We start from the raw sequence: 13873 nt of genomic DNA, 5'->3' as shown, positions 1-13873 counted from the left end.
CAATGGCCCGCCTTCATTTGCTTTCTCCAAACGCGTATCATGTTTACTTCCTTTCGTCACACTTTTGACAGCTTCAGCTGTTGAGTTTCATGGTCAATTATGGACATCTATCTTTTTAGCTGCTTTCATTTCATTTGTATGCGCCATCTCAGTTTAAAACTTCCTTTCTAGGCTATTTTCAATTTCAACGTTTCCCATTTGTTTTCTTCCTAGCGTTTCACACCTTCACCGGTGGCCTATCTGCTCCATCAATATCACCTTGTGCTTCTCACCTACTCACTGAGTTACTAAGTCATCTAACTCGAGCTTCGAGCTCGACCCAACAACGACCTTTGGAGTAAACCAAATTATATTCATGTCTATCATATGATTATGAACATATAAACTTCAAAGATCCTTGAATTGTTTACAAAATCTTATCCTACTTAAGTTAGATATTGGTTTCCATTTTTGCATTGAAAATGATGTAAAATTTGCTAATTTTGGGCAGTACCTTAGTTGAAATTTATGTTTTGTGCATTAGCAAATTTATGGGCCTGAACTCTGAATCTCTTTCACATGGGCAAATTGATATTTAGTTAACATTTGGAGTTTTTTCTCTATTGCAGGAGGCAACCATGTTAGGCTTGGACTAGGTATTATCTATCACCTCATTACTAACATATTGCATTGTTTCCCAGAACTTTAAGCATTCCAGGAACCATGTTTAATCAATTTCTTCCTTCATCTTCAGGCCTCGGATTAGCCAGTGCGGTCACTGTCATTATACTTATAGGAATCAGAAATATATGTTTCCGGCAACAACAGCAGAAGAAAATCTCAGCCCAGATTATTAACAGAGACCTTCTAACATCCCATTCAAGTAAAGGGCCATCAATCTCCACAACTAATACATCTCAAACCAATTCTTCATCTTCCACCTCAAAATTCGACATTGAAAGAGGAAGCACTTACTTTGGAGCCCATGTTTTTAGTTATGAAGAACTTGAGGAAGCCATTGATAATTTCAATCCTTCTAAACAACTTGGAGAATGCGGTTTTGACACTGTTTATTATGGTAATAATCTTAAATTCTCATACTTAAGTATTTGCTACCTAGAAAACGCCCTGTTTATCTTTGATTTTCTTGATCAGGTGAACTCAGGGAAAGGCGTGTAGTGGCTGTTAAGCGCTTATACGATAACAATTTCAAGCGTGTTGATCAATACATAAACGAGATAGAAATCCTCATTCGCATCCGTCATCTGAACCTCGTGACGCTCTACGGATGCACCTCAAGATGTAGTTGAGAGCTTCTCCTTGTTTATGAGTTCATTCCGAATGGAACCTTGGCTGATCATTTGCACGAACAGCAATTGAGTACGAGCTCGCTTACTTGGCATGTTCATTTGAGCATCACCGTTGATACGACAAAGGCGTTGGCTTACCTCCACGCATCGGAGATCATACACCGCGACGTTAAATCGAATAACATTCTCCTAGACAAGAGTTTCCTTGTAAAAGTGGCTGATTTCGGATTGTCACGGTTGTTTCCTAATGATGTCACGCACGTCTCGACTGCTCTGCAAGGAACCCCCGGTTACGTCGACCCAAAGTAACACCAATGCTACCAACTCACCGAGAAGAGTGACGTTTATAGCTTTAGAGTCATCCTGATCGAGCTTGTTTCAACGAAACAAGTAGTGGACATCACCAGACATCGACATGACATAAATTTGGCATACATGGAATTCAACAGAATCCAGAATCGAGCATTGCATGAACCTATTGATCCATCTCTTGGGTTCGAGAATGATTGTGCAATGAAAAACAAGGTTACGGTGGTGGCGAAATTGGTGTTTCGGTGTTTGCAACAGGAGAGGGATATGAGACCCTCAATGGGAGAAGTGTTGGTGATAGGGAAGCGGTGGCAGATTAATTAACGTTGCTCTTGTTGAAGAATCAAACCTAAAAAACTCTAGACTCGATGAAGAACAATGGGGAATGAATAGGGGAAGGTGGCGGCAGCAACTAGGGTTCTTTAGGGTTTCTTTTAAGTGCTAAAAACATGTTAAGGAACAATATTAGAACAATATAAACAAAAGATAAAAACTTAAAAATAAAGTATGATAATCAAGAAATCAAAAGATCTCCCTTGTGAAGGTGGATGGAAAATGTGATGATGGTGATGATGGATTTGCGGAAAATAGATTGATAATGTCCTATCGAGCCCTCCTAGTCGCAATGAAAAAGAAAACACGATAATATAGCTCTAACCAACCCTCCTAGTCGTGATGAAAAGGCAAATTAGAGTGTGAAGATTACTCTCCCTCACAAGAACTTGAAAGAACTCCAGGAGAAGAAGTTTCGAAGGCACAAGGCAATAAGCACTTGCAAAAACGAACACTCGTTGTATTATTAATCAAAGAAATTTGTCTTACAAAGTTGAATGAAGCCTCCTTTATATAGGGAATGAGTTCTAAAGGTCCTAAATAAATAATGAATAAAATAATAACAAACTAAACATGTCTCAACTCTAATTCCTAATAAAATAATAATAAACTAAAATTAATATTTTAACATAACCTTAATTCCTAATAAAATAATAAATCTAATCCTAAAAGATAATGCATCATCTTATGTTAAATTATATTACAAATAATCAAATAAAAATATTGTAAATTCGTAATATTTACAAAATCACATATTAATTCAGTATAAGATTTTCTGCATGCATTGTCTTTACTAAAATGACCATATCTTGAGTTCCTAACATCAGATTGATGTAATTCAAGAACCGTTGGAAAGATAAGAGACAGAAGATCATATGTCCAGAGAATGTTGACCAAATAATATTAGTATCCCATTCAAAAAGTCATCAAAAGTATGCTATTATTCTGGTCTTCTTTTCCAAGGCTTGGACGAGTGGATAATTTGGAAGAGTTGTTACTTCTTCCTTTGATGTGAGCCTTGTGATGCATGTATCAGTTGTGACATTGAAAAAGATTAAAGATGGAATATCAGAGGCCAAAGTGGCAGATATTGGATCAGATGATATTGGACTATTAAAGAGCATTCCTCCTCTAATTTCTCCTGATTATTCTATTGTGTCGAAAACATTTTTCGCTCGGGCGGGGAAAAATTTAGTACGATTTGAGGGTTTTTCTTTGAAAAGATTTTGAAATGTGAGGATTCATCATCGACCTTTTGGGTTAGGTAAGTCGAATACCTAAAAAATTTCTTTTAAAAAAGTTTTTAAGAAAACGTCTTTTTAAAAGATGCACCAATCTACCTGTAACCAAAGATTCATTTTTTTTAATAAAAAAAGGGTTCGAGGATCGATTACGTGTGGGAAATGATAAGCACCCTCACAACGCCCAAAATTGGTACCCCATTGATTATAAATTGTCTCTAATAGTGGAAATCTAAGAATTCAAATATAAATTTAAGTTACGATCCTATTATTCCAAATTCAACCATACAATTTTATTTACCGGAAAATTCTAAGGATAAATAGAATATTCTAATATTTACAATCGAAGAGAAAATAATCCCTAAAATACTTTAGCACAAATATTTCTCTTTCCAACTGAAATAAAAGGAATATAATAATTTCTCCCAAAAATTCAAGATTAAAATAATTTAATTCAACTAAAGAAAGAAATTAAGCCAATTTATCCAAATTATATATGATTAGAAATTACAAGGGATGTTCAATTATTTAAAATATCGAGACCTAAACCGTAATAAAATTAGACGAATTGTCTCGATAAGTTTAAATAAGCGAATATTTCCTTCTCCCTTCAAACTTGATTAATTTTAAACGTAATCGATTTTTGGGTTTTTTCTAGTAGGGTATTTATTTATTTTAAAACATCGGATAGGACATCTAGTTACTTTAAGACGGTCATTTCTTAATATTTTAAAATAAATAAATACTTCCTTTAATCCAATTATGAAATCAGTTGAGTTATGCTAATGAGACTTTCATGCGAAATTAATTAGGACTAAAATGAATTAACGTGCAAATAACATGTAAAAACTAAAAATAAAAAAATAAAAGTAGGGCTAAAACATAAATAACCAAACCATTATGCCAAAATTAAGATAAAATAAAGTATACAAAGGACTAAAATGAACATAAACCATATTAAGTGCTAAAACTGCAAATAATGGAAATAAATAAAACAAGGGGACTAAATTAAAATAAATTAAAACTACATGGCCAAATTAAAATAAACAAATAAAATATGTGATGTTCGAAATATACACATGCATGAAATTAAGCAACTATTTCCCAAATATTCCATTTACTTTAGCATAAAACACATATTCGAACAATAAAGATAAAATTATTAAATTAATCCCTAAATATTTTAAAGACAATTAAATAGCCACTACACAACCAAAATGGAAAAATTCGCTAATATACATGGACTAAACAACAATTAAACCAAAAATTATAAAGCACAAACATAAATGGTGAAATTATGAAATGAGTCCCTACATGTGACTATTTTGCAAAAACACGCCTAAATTTGGGGGAGCTAAGAGTGATTTCCCCTTAAACGTTTCCTATAAATACCAACATTTTTCTTTTCTTTTTCTTTTTTCATTTTAATTAGTTTTATAAAAAAAATTAGAGAGAGAGAGGCCCTCTCTCTAGAAACCGACTGTTCACCTGTGGCTTACCCCGTCGACCGTCGTCTCGTCCGTCATTGGCCACCAAATTTTACCTAGAGATCCGTCTAGACTTCCCCATCTCGGATCTAGGGTCCGTTTTGTGAGAGGATGAGTCGTTCGTCTTGAAATAACTAAAGACCGTTCGACTTTGCTCTCTCCAATCCACCGTCGTTCGCCGTCCGATTGTCTCCATTTTGGAGTATGTTGTTCCCAATGGTGTACTCTCCCTTCTCGCCGTCCGGATTCACGAACAGAGTCCTCTAACGTCGTGAACATCGCCGGCCGAACTATAATATTCCTTTCACTCTTTTTTTGTATTTGTTTTGGTTTATTGGACATTTGTTTGGTTTTGTTTTTGAAATTAGAAAGGAAGCAAACTATTAGTTGTTATTCTAAGCAAGTTCAATCGAAACCCCATTAAACCATTTTAGACATCAAATTACAGCTTTGTACCTTAGTTTTCATTTGGTATGTTTTGTTTCTAACTTAGAGGAAGTTGATTCGAAATCCTAAACTTGATTTTAGGGATTCAAGTGATCTAAAGGCTCAAAACCATTGGAAAAGATGACCAATTTTTTTTTATTGAATATTATATTTAACTCTAAATTAAATCTTATTTAGGGGATTATGATAATATGTTTTTGGATGATAAACTTGTTGGTTAGAACATGTTTTCTTCATTGCTAAAGCAAGAACATTCGTTGGAGATTCATAATTGAAGATGAAAAGTTAACGGTGTGTTTGGTTTTAGAAAATACATATTATTTTCATTTTTATTTTCTAGGAAAATAGAAAACGTTGAAGAAAACGTGTTTGATTGCAAAATTAGAAAATGATTTATGGAAAATGAAAACAAAAGTAAGTGAAAATATTAAAACATAAAAAGATGTTTTCAATATTTTTATTAAGATTGTTTAGGAAATTTAAAAATAAGGAAACATGATATCTAGATTTTTAACTTACTTTGCACATGTTTAAATCATTCTAACAATAATTTTTTTAACTTAATGGTATTTGAAACTCTCAAACTTTTGTAAAAGATCAATATGGTCGTTGAACTTTTTTTACACTCAATGTAGTCCTTAAATAAAATTTTAGTTAATAATTGAATTTTGTAGAATTTTTATATTTGATGTATTTAATATCTTAATTTTTTAATATTTTATATTTTTAATTTAAATAATTTTTTAATTTTTTAAAATTAAATAAGTCATCAAACTTTCTAAAATAATCAGTTAAGTCTAGCTACCACATCATCATCCATTATGTACTGTTACATCAATCTTGTAGATTGTCATGTAAGTTTGTGAACTGCCATGTAAGTGTCGTGACAATCAACATTTGATTTTGTTGTTCAAATGTTTAGATATTTATTTATTTTTAACATTAAAGATCACATTTGGTGCTAAAAACGTTCAATGACTACACTAATTATTTTTTTTCTTAAAGTTTGAGGGTTTCAATTACCAATAAACATATTTTTTATGTTAATGAAACTTTTTATATGTTCTTGCTTATACTAATATTTTTGTGTATTTTTAAAATTTAATCAATGTTCAATATGCACTAATATTATATTCTTATTATAAACTAAAATAAATTTGGGTTATGTAATTTCTTATCAACTTTATTATTTTATATTTGCATAACTCACATGTTAATTTATATAATGAATTTTTTTAATAATTATAGTTTAATTTAATTATTTAGTAACTATTTGTGTATTTCTATTTTAAAAAAAAATAGATACCAGATACAATTTTACTATTTTAGTTTTGGATTCAAGTTTTTATTTATATTAACCATACATGTTTTCTAAATTCCAAAAAACTGAAAATGAAAGCTATTTTTTTAAAACAAAATAGAAAATGAAAATAGAAAAATATTTTCTAGAACCAAACCACAATGGGGGATTTAAACTACTACATGTAAATTAAACTCGAACAACAAGTAGATACGAACATATATGACTGCTACGACAAATAAACCATAATAGGAAATTTAAACTACTAAAAGACCACTGAAAAAAATGTGAATCAGAGACAAGCATAACGAGATAATTATATGCGATCGCAAGTTGCGTATCCAAATCTAATTCAAGGGTTCAAATCAGGAAAGATCAACGAGATAACAAATGAGTTCTATCTTAATCAGTTATAGTGATATCAAATCTAACCCTAAAAGAAAATTAAAAAAATATGTGAAAATACGGAGAAAAAACATATTATGAAAGTTGAGAAACTCGTGTAATAAATATAAAGATTTTTCTTTAAAAATTATATATACGAAATAAAAAAATATTTACGACGGCTACCAGCTGTAACGCTGGTGCCGCCGCTGCTAATGAATGAAAGCATTCAAATTATATACAAATAAGTACAATTAGAATAAATTTGGTTTGTTAAATATTTTTTAATGATGTTATTTATGTAATATCTACCATTTGGACCGGATTTTTTCAGATTCTTCAAAATAAAAGTTTAAAAGTATACAGATATTGGTTCGACTTAGCTCTGATACAAACCCATAGAAATTTCAAATAAAAAAAGTAGCAATTTTTATTTGGATAAACGGCATACTTAATTGCCGAACTATTGCTTTAGTTCTGTTTTAGTTACATACTATTATTTTTTTTAAATCATATTTAAAATTAGGCCCATCGTTAAAAATTAGCGATGATACTGATGTGTCATATAAGGGAATATCACATCGTCATTAAAAAAAGTAAAAAACATTTACTAAATCAGTGGTTCTGTTTATTTTTTGAACGGTAGGTGAACATTAGGTATAATTTTAAAAAATAAATAATTGGGTGACTAAAATGGAACCAAAGTGATAGTTAGGTTACTAAACATGTAGTTTACCCTTTTATTTGACATAATCCTAAAATTAACCCCAACGTTTATAAAAATGATCACTTTGACCTTTATTTTTGTAGAGCATTTTGGCCTATAACATTTAATTTTTGAACAAAAAAAGGCCCGTAGAGCTTGATCAAATAATTACTTTTTCCTTTATTTCTTTTTTAGAAAACATTTTAGCCCTTGATATTTCATTTTAAGATAAAAATACTTCTATTTTGGTGTGTTATTTTCATCCATATAAGAATCTTTTTGTCTCAAAATGAAACAATAGGATCAAAATGCTCTAAAAAAAAGTGAAGACTAAAGTAACTATTGAATCAAATCGTTAGGGATATTTTTAGGGTAAAATACACAAATGGTCATTAATATTTGAGTATATTTTCATTTTTCTCACTGAAGTTTCAAAAGTTACAAATTGGTCACCAACGTTATCGGTTTGTAATAAAATGGTCATTCTACCGTCAACTCAATTAAATTGATGATGTGACAATATGAACAAAAATATTAATATTTAATGTTACTCCTAAATTATTGCTAAAACATCAAATAGATCCTTAATAATAATTTTATATCTAATTTACCCCCGAAACTTACTAATTTGAAAATAGTACAACAATGTCATCCTAGGAGGAGGAGCTGTTCCCGTGGATGGCAAAGAAGTTTTGTTCTGTTTTCTTCCTCTCTCTTGCAATTGTTTTAGTTTCCGGTTCTCTCTCTTCAGTTCTTTTCTTTTTTGGTGTGTTCTTCAAATTAGTTTCCAAGAGTTCAAAAACAAACTACTGGAACCTGGTTTGGTGGAAAAATTTGTTATTTCAAATAAATCAGTTGCAAATGTGTATGTGAGGAGCTCACCAGGCAGTGCAATTCAATCAATTGATGATGCTGCAGAAATTCCAACAAATGGAGGTTCTTCCCAAACAAAGACAAGTCAATACAAATACTATTTTATGGCGTCAGATTTTATGGAAATCTTAAACTTCCCCGGCGTCGGGAACAGCTCCTCCTCCAAGGACGATATTATTGTACTATTTTCTAATTAGATAGTTTTAGGGGCAAACATATATAAATTCAAAGTTTAAGGATCTATTTGATGTTTTAGTAATATTTTAGAGGTAAAATTAAATATTAACCTTTTTTTGTTAACATTGTTACATCATCAATTCAATTTAATGGGGGTTGACTGTGACTATTTTATTACAAATCGATAATATTAGTGATCACTTTGTAACGTTTGAAACTTTAATGGGAAAAAGAAAAACTTTACTCAAACATTGATGACCATGGTTATAGTTTACACTATCTTTTTAATATTATGTTTTTTTTTAGTTATCTACCTAAACATAAAGAAAGCACAACATTTGGCTCAGTTTTTTTTGTTCTTCCTGAGACTTAAATCTGTTGCTTGTGTGGCTGATCAGAGCCGAATTCCATTGACATATCAATGGGAGAGTATTTGCAGGAATTCGTGGATGAGACCACTTGGTACAACCACCTTGTGTTGGGCAACCTTTTGCCTACACAGTTTTGGGATCCGCTCCCCCATGTCTTGCAAACTTGGCTGCGAAACTACATTGCCGGGAATTTGCTTTATCTCATCTCCGGTTTCCTTTGGTGCTTCTATATTTACTACTTGAAACGCAATGTTTATCTTCCCAAAGGTACTCCTTTTCTCCGTTTTTTCTTTTTTTTGTTGATTTTGAATCTGGGTTCTGTTCATTTTGATTGGTTCTTTACTTCAAGTTGATTTGTGTAAACGTTTGTTGATATTGTATATATACTTTTATATTATCATTGGTTTGCTGACATCGTTTTGAATCTGAGAGTTCATATGTGAAGCTGGAATATTTCATTTACTTTTTGTTGTTGTTGTTGTTGTACGTTTTATGTTTGATTTTCTATACATGTAGTTTAACAAAGGATTTGGGAATTCTTTTATATATGAACAGTTTCTGATCTTGATATAACCCTTTTTTTTATTGATTTAGCCTTTTTACTGATAATCTTTAGTCAAAGGAGGATCCGTATTGGATTCAGTTTTTTACTTTTGAAGTATAGATGGGAATCCAGTCAATGATTAAATAATATATGTGCAGAATGCATTATGATCATTTTGTTAATACTTTTGATCTACGTCGACCGAACACCGGATAGTTTCGGGTGTGCTCGTGATCCTACACAAGTATGCATAATTTGTTTTCTAAGATTTTCCTTGTATTTTAAGGTAGACATAGCCTTATTAGTGTCTGAATATGTGCCGAACACAAGATCCGGTCATAAGTATTTTATGGAAAGTGAAGAATCTAATAGCATAGCGTGTGATAATCTAAAAGAATTTTGCTGATAGTGTTGCTAGTTGCATGTGACATTCTTAATTAAAATCTCTCCCTGAAAATTATGGTTATGAGATTTTGATGAATGCTAACCTTTTGCCAATATATGCAAGATACCTGCAAAACAGCTCCAGTGCTTCATTTTTGTTTAACAAAATGATAATCTCTCTTCTTATTTGCAACAGTTAAGGCAATCTTAAAAGCCGTTCGGTACCGAACAATGCAAAACTTACTCATAAATGCCAACTATATTTTTTTCTGTTTTGGTTTTACAAATATGAAATTCCTGGCTCCTTTGTTAATGTTGTGAGTGCTCATAATGCAGATGCTATACCTACAAATAAAGCCATGCTCTTGCAAATTTATGTTGCTATGAAGGCCATGCCTTGGTACTGTGCTCTTCCAACACTTTCCGAATACATGGTTGAAAATGGCTGGACAAAATGTTATGCTAGAATAAGTGATGCCAGTTGGTTTATGTATGCGGCATATTTATTTATATATCTTGTCTTTGTCGAGTTTGGCATTTACTGGATGCATAGGGAGTTGCATGACATAAAACCTCTATACAAGTATCTTCATGCAACTCATCACATCTACAACAAACAGAATACCCTTTCTCCGTTTGCTGGTAAGTTCTTATCTATTTTCTCTAATTTCAATGATTTATAATTTCTTCCACTGCCCAAAGTTTTGGACCATATTGAAATAGTTTCTGTTTCCTACTTTTACAACATGCGGGATTTTATGGTTGATTGATATGGCAAATTAATATCATTCAGTAAATGGATATGACCATGCTAGAAAGCTTGAGTTTAAGAGTATCCAGAGAATCTGCCAGTTTTAGGCAGTTGGTATTTTTGGGGATCTCATCCTCCGCTATTTGCAAAAATGACCTTTAATTTTATGTAAGCTTAACCATTATCTTTCTCATCTTGTGTATGAGCTTCTTAATTTGCTTGGCTCTGGATTTCCCTGGCTGAAACTAATGCTGGCACCTAGGTCCCAGTTTGAGCAGCTGAAGTATGCTCCCAACTTGCACATGAGATAGTTCATATCTCGAGTTTCTAGGACCAGTGAGAAGTTCTCAAAGGATATCTAACCATTAGTACGGATTAATAACAAATCTTGCGGTAATTTGGACTGCATACATCTTTGAGATATTAATCTGTGAAGCATTTCATCTGTTAGGAAGGGAATCAGATTGGTTCTGTCAATTTCTTTCACTATGAGCTTTGCCTATCAAAAGTTTTTAAGCATTCTTTGTTTGTAGTTGTATTGCCAGCATTTAGTGATGCTATTACATTAAGCTGCGTGCTAATGAATAGCTTTCCGGAGAATGTGTGAACTAGTCTTGATGCAGATTTTACTTGGTTGTAGGATATATGTGTAGTAGTGCTTCATGGGTGCCATCTCAAAGATCTTTTTCCTGATCCTGTTCTCTTAGCGTTTCTTTCTGATGTACCTAGGCCATTGGCCTTTCAACCTTTCCTTGAATCCAGCATAAAAAATTTTAAAAAATTCTATGCAATTTAAGTGCTCCATTGCTTTCCTGGAACCATCAATCTATTTAATCCACATCTCAAACTATCTGTCTATGGAGTTTGGAAAATATTATATGCTCATTCAGAATATGGACCAAAAAAGGCACTGTTCGCCGAATACAATCTGAATTGGCAGTAACAGTACAGATCTGCTAATTACAAGTTATTCTATTTTGCTAAAGTAGAAGTGTGATAAATATTTTATATTGTCCTTTATATCTGTCGTGTATATAATTATTTAGAGATATATTAATATTTCCCATATATATAGTTTGTATATTATATTAAAGTTATTTTCATGAATAAATTAGTATATAGTGTTTGTGTATGTCATGATATACTTCCATATGGAGGTTAGCGTAGATAATGCCTATTTTGCCCTATCCCTTCATTTTTCTTTATGTACCAAAATCGTACACTCATGTTCGGCTCTTATCCCTCTAAGGATCCTTCAAATACATGGACAAATTAGAAAAAATAAATAAATATACTTGTCTAAGACAAATACACATACTGATATACGACATTCATACTTGAGGCCGAGTAAAATAGGATTAGGCAATCCCCGTTCCTTCTCCACTTCATTCCCATCCCTAATTGCAGCATCTTTCTTGGTCTTTCCCTTTCTTGTTAGTTGCACCGATGGCTACCTAGTTTCTTTCATTGAAGCTATTTAGTGTGGCAAACTTAAAATTTGTTCCAAATAGAAGATTTCTTTGTGTTGACAAATAGAAAACACACTTTGGCTAAGCGGATATACTATCTCGATATATCCAATTCAGTTGAAAACTATGCTGTTTGAACTCTTCATTTTTCTTAAATTATCTGTCTGAAACACGGTATAGGGATATCATCGCCAAAGATCTAAATACGTGGAAAACTTGAAATTTGACCATGCCTGTATTAGACAGACATATGCCCGTCACACTCTAGTTTGAATAGCATAGGCTGCAAATTTTTTATGGATATTTTACCCTTCTAAATGAAACATTGCTCATTGTCTTATGTTCAGGTTTGGCTTTTCACCCTCTGGATGGAATACTGCAGGCAGCCCCTCATGTTATAGCACTGTTAATCATCCCAACTCATTTTAGAACTCACATCGGACTCGTATTCCTCGAGGCCATCTGGACGACGAACATTCACGATTGCATCCACGGAAACCTTTGGCCTGTCATGGGTGCTGGCTACCACACCATTCACCACACTACGTATCGCCATAATTATGGGCATTACACCATTTGGATGGATTGGATGTTTGGAACCCTACGTGACCCTGTTGATGATGAAGCCAAGAAGGTGATGTAACCGGGTCTGCTTGTCTCGACATTTCGGTTCGTCTTCTCGAAGTTTCTTTTAGTTTGTTGGTTAGTTCTGCACGCTGGTTGCTTTTGAGATTTATTGGCCCTTGGGTGTGTGTGTTATCTTGGTTGCAGGTTTGAAACCATGTTTGGCTAGAAACTTTGTACAAGTTATTTATTCAGACCTTTTTTTTAGTATCAATCAGACACTTGTGATTTGTGATCAACTTATATCTGGACTCAACCTAGTGTTGGGGGCAGCCTACTATCTTACCTCCCCTTACCCCATTACATATGGAAACAAGGGACAACCATTTTTATATTTGGACTCGCTTGCTCTTGCTCTCTCTATATAAATATAAATTTAAAAATTCAAGCACGCTTATGTTACATTCGAAAGTTATAACAATCTCTTAACTACTAAAGATGTTTGGTCGGAAAATTATATTAGCACGATAACATATAACAAATAATTGTTAATTACATTGTATCCTAAATACACCGGCAATATAACATGCAACATATAATTGAAATTGAAATGTACAAGTTTTTTTATTATAAATGATTATATGATATAAATACATTTTATAAGAAATAAATAAATACAAAATTACATTTATGGATAAAAAGAAAAGAATTAAATAAAATGAATTGTTTACCTCTCAAACCATATCTATTGAATAAGTTATATGATATTTATTTATTTTTATATGTAATATATAAAATTATAGGTTTGGGAAAAGGTAATCAATAAAACATTCTTTATTTTACTGTTTACTTTTTTATAAACAAAATTCTTTACACGATGATTTTAAATATATATTCAAACACGATTAAATTTGATCAATTTATTTCTTCAAAAAACTTTTTAATAAAATTAAATTAATTAAAGCAATTTCTGTGTATTAAAAATATTTAATAATATATATATATCGTTGTCAAAAATGAGTTATTTTCTTTCTCATTCATTTTGTTTTTTCCCCTTCTTTTGTTGTTGTTATTTGTTGTTTGCTACTATAATAGGTGTTGTCATAAAAAGATTGGATTTGAGTCTGGGTTTTTAAAGAGTAGGGAGGTAAGTTTACAAAAAAAAAAATAAAGAGTAGGGAGGTAAGGAGGTTACGTGGAACGGTGACGATAAATGATGAAAATTAATAATCAAAATAAGATTT

At 32.0% G+C, this 13873-nt stretch overlaps 1 protein-coding gene and 1 pseudogene across 1 annotated transcript; both read left to right on the top strand.

The window, feature by feature from the left end:
- Positions 1-702: 702 nt before the first annotated feature.
- On the top strand, positions 703-8566 carry LOC120139204 (annotated as a pseudogene).
- A 331-nt stretch (positions 8567-8897) lies between these two features.
- Positions 8898-12918, top strand: LOC120139199 (delta(7)-sterol-C5(6)-desaturase-like). The gene is made up of 3 exons (XM_039154511.1): positions 8898-9184; positions 10182-10487; positions 12413-12918. The coding sequence occupies exons 1-3, from the start codon at positions 8968-8970 to the stop codon at positions 12706-12708; spliced, it is 819 nt and encodes a 272-aa protein (XP_039010442.1). The 5' UTR covers positions 8898-8967; the 3' UTR covers positions 12709-12918.
- Positions 12919-13873: the final 955 nt, after the last annotated feature.

Source organism: Hibiscus syriacus, unplaced genomic scaffold, assembly GCF_006381635.1.
Source record: "Hibiscus syriacus cultivar Baekdansim isolate YM2019G1 unplaced genomic scaffold, ASM638163v2 tig00110730_pilon, whole genome shotgun sequence".
NCBI classification, from domain to species: domain Eukaryota; kingdom Viridiplantae; phylum Streptophyta; class Magnoliopsida; order Malvales; family Malvaceae; genus Hibiscus; species Hibiscus syriacus.
This window is presented reverse-complemented; position numbering and strand designations above follow the sequence as displayed.

What these genes read in the sequence shown, in the direction of transcription:
- LOC120139199 (XM_039154511.1), top strand. Translation starts at nt 8,968, where the DNA reads ATGGGAGAGTATTTGCAGGAATTCGTGGATGAGACCACTTGGTACAAC. An exon ending in CAATGTTTATCTTCCCAAAG is followed by an intron (nt 9,185 to 10,181) that starts GTACTCCTTTTC and finishes CTCATAATGCAG; the next exon opens with ATGCTATACCTACAAATAAA. An exon ending in TACCCTTTCTCCGTTTGCTG is followed by an intron (nt 10,488 to 12,412) that starts GTAAGTTCTTAT and finishes TCTTATGTTCAG; the next exon opens with GTTTGGCTTTTCACCCTCTG.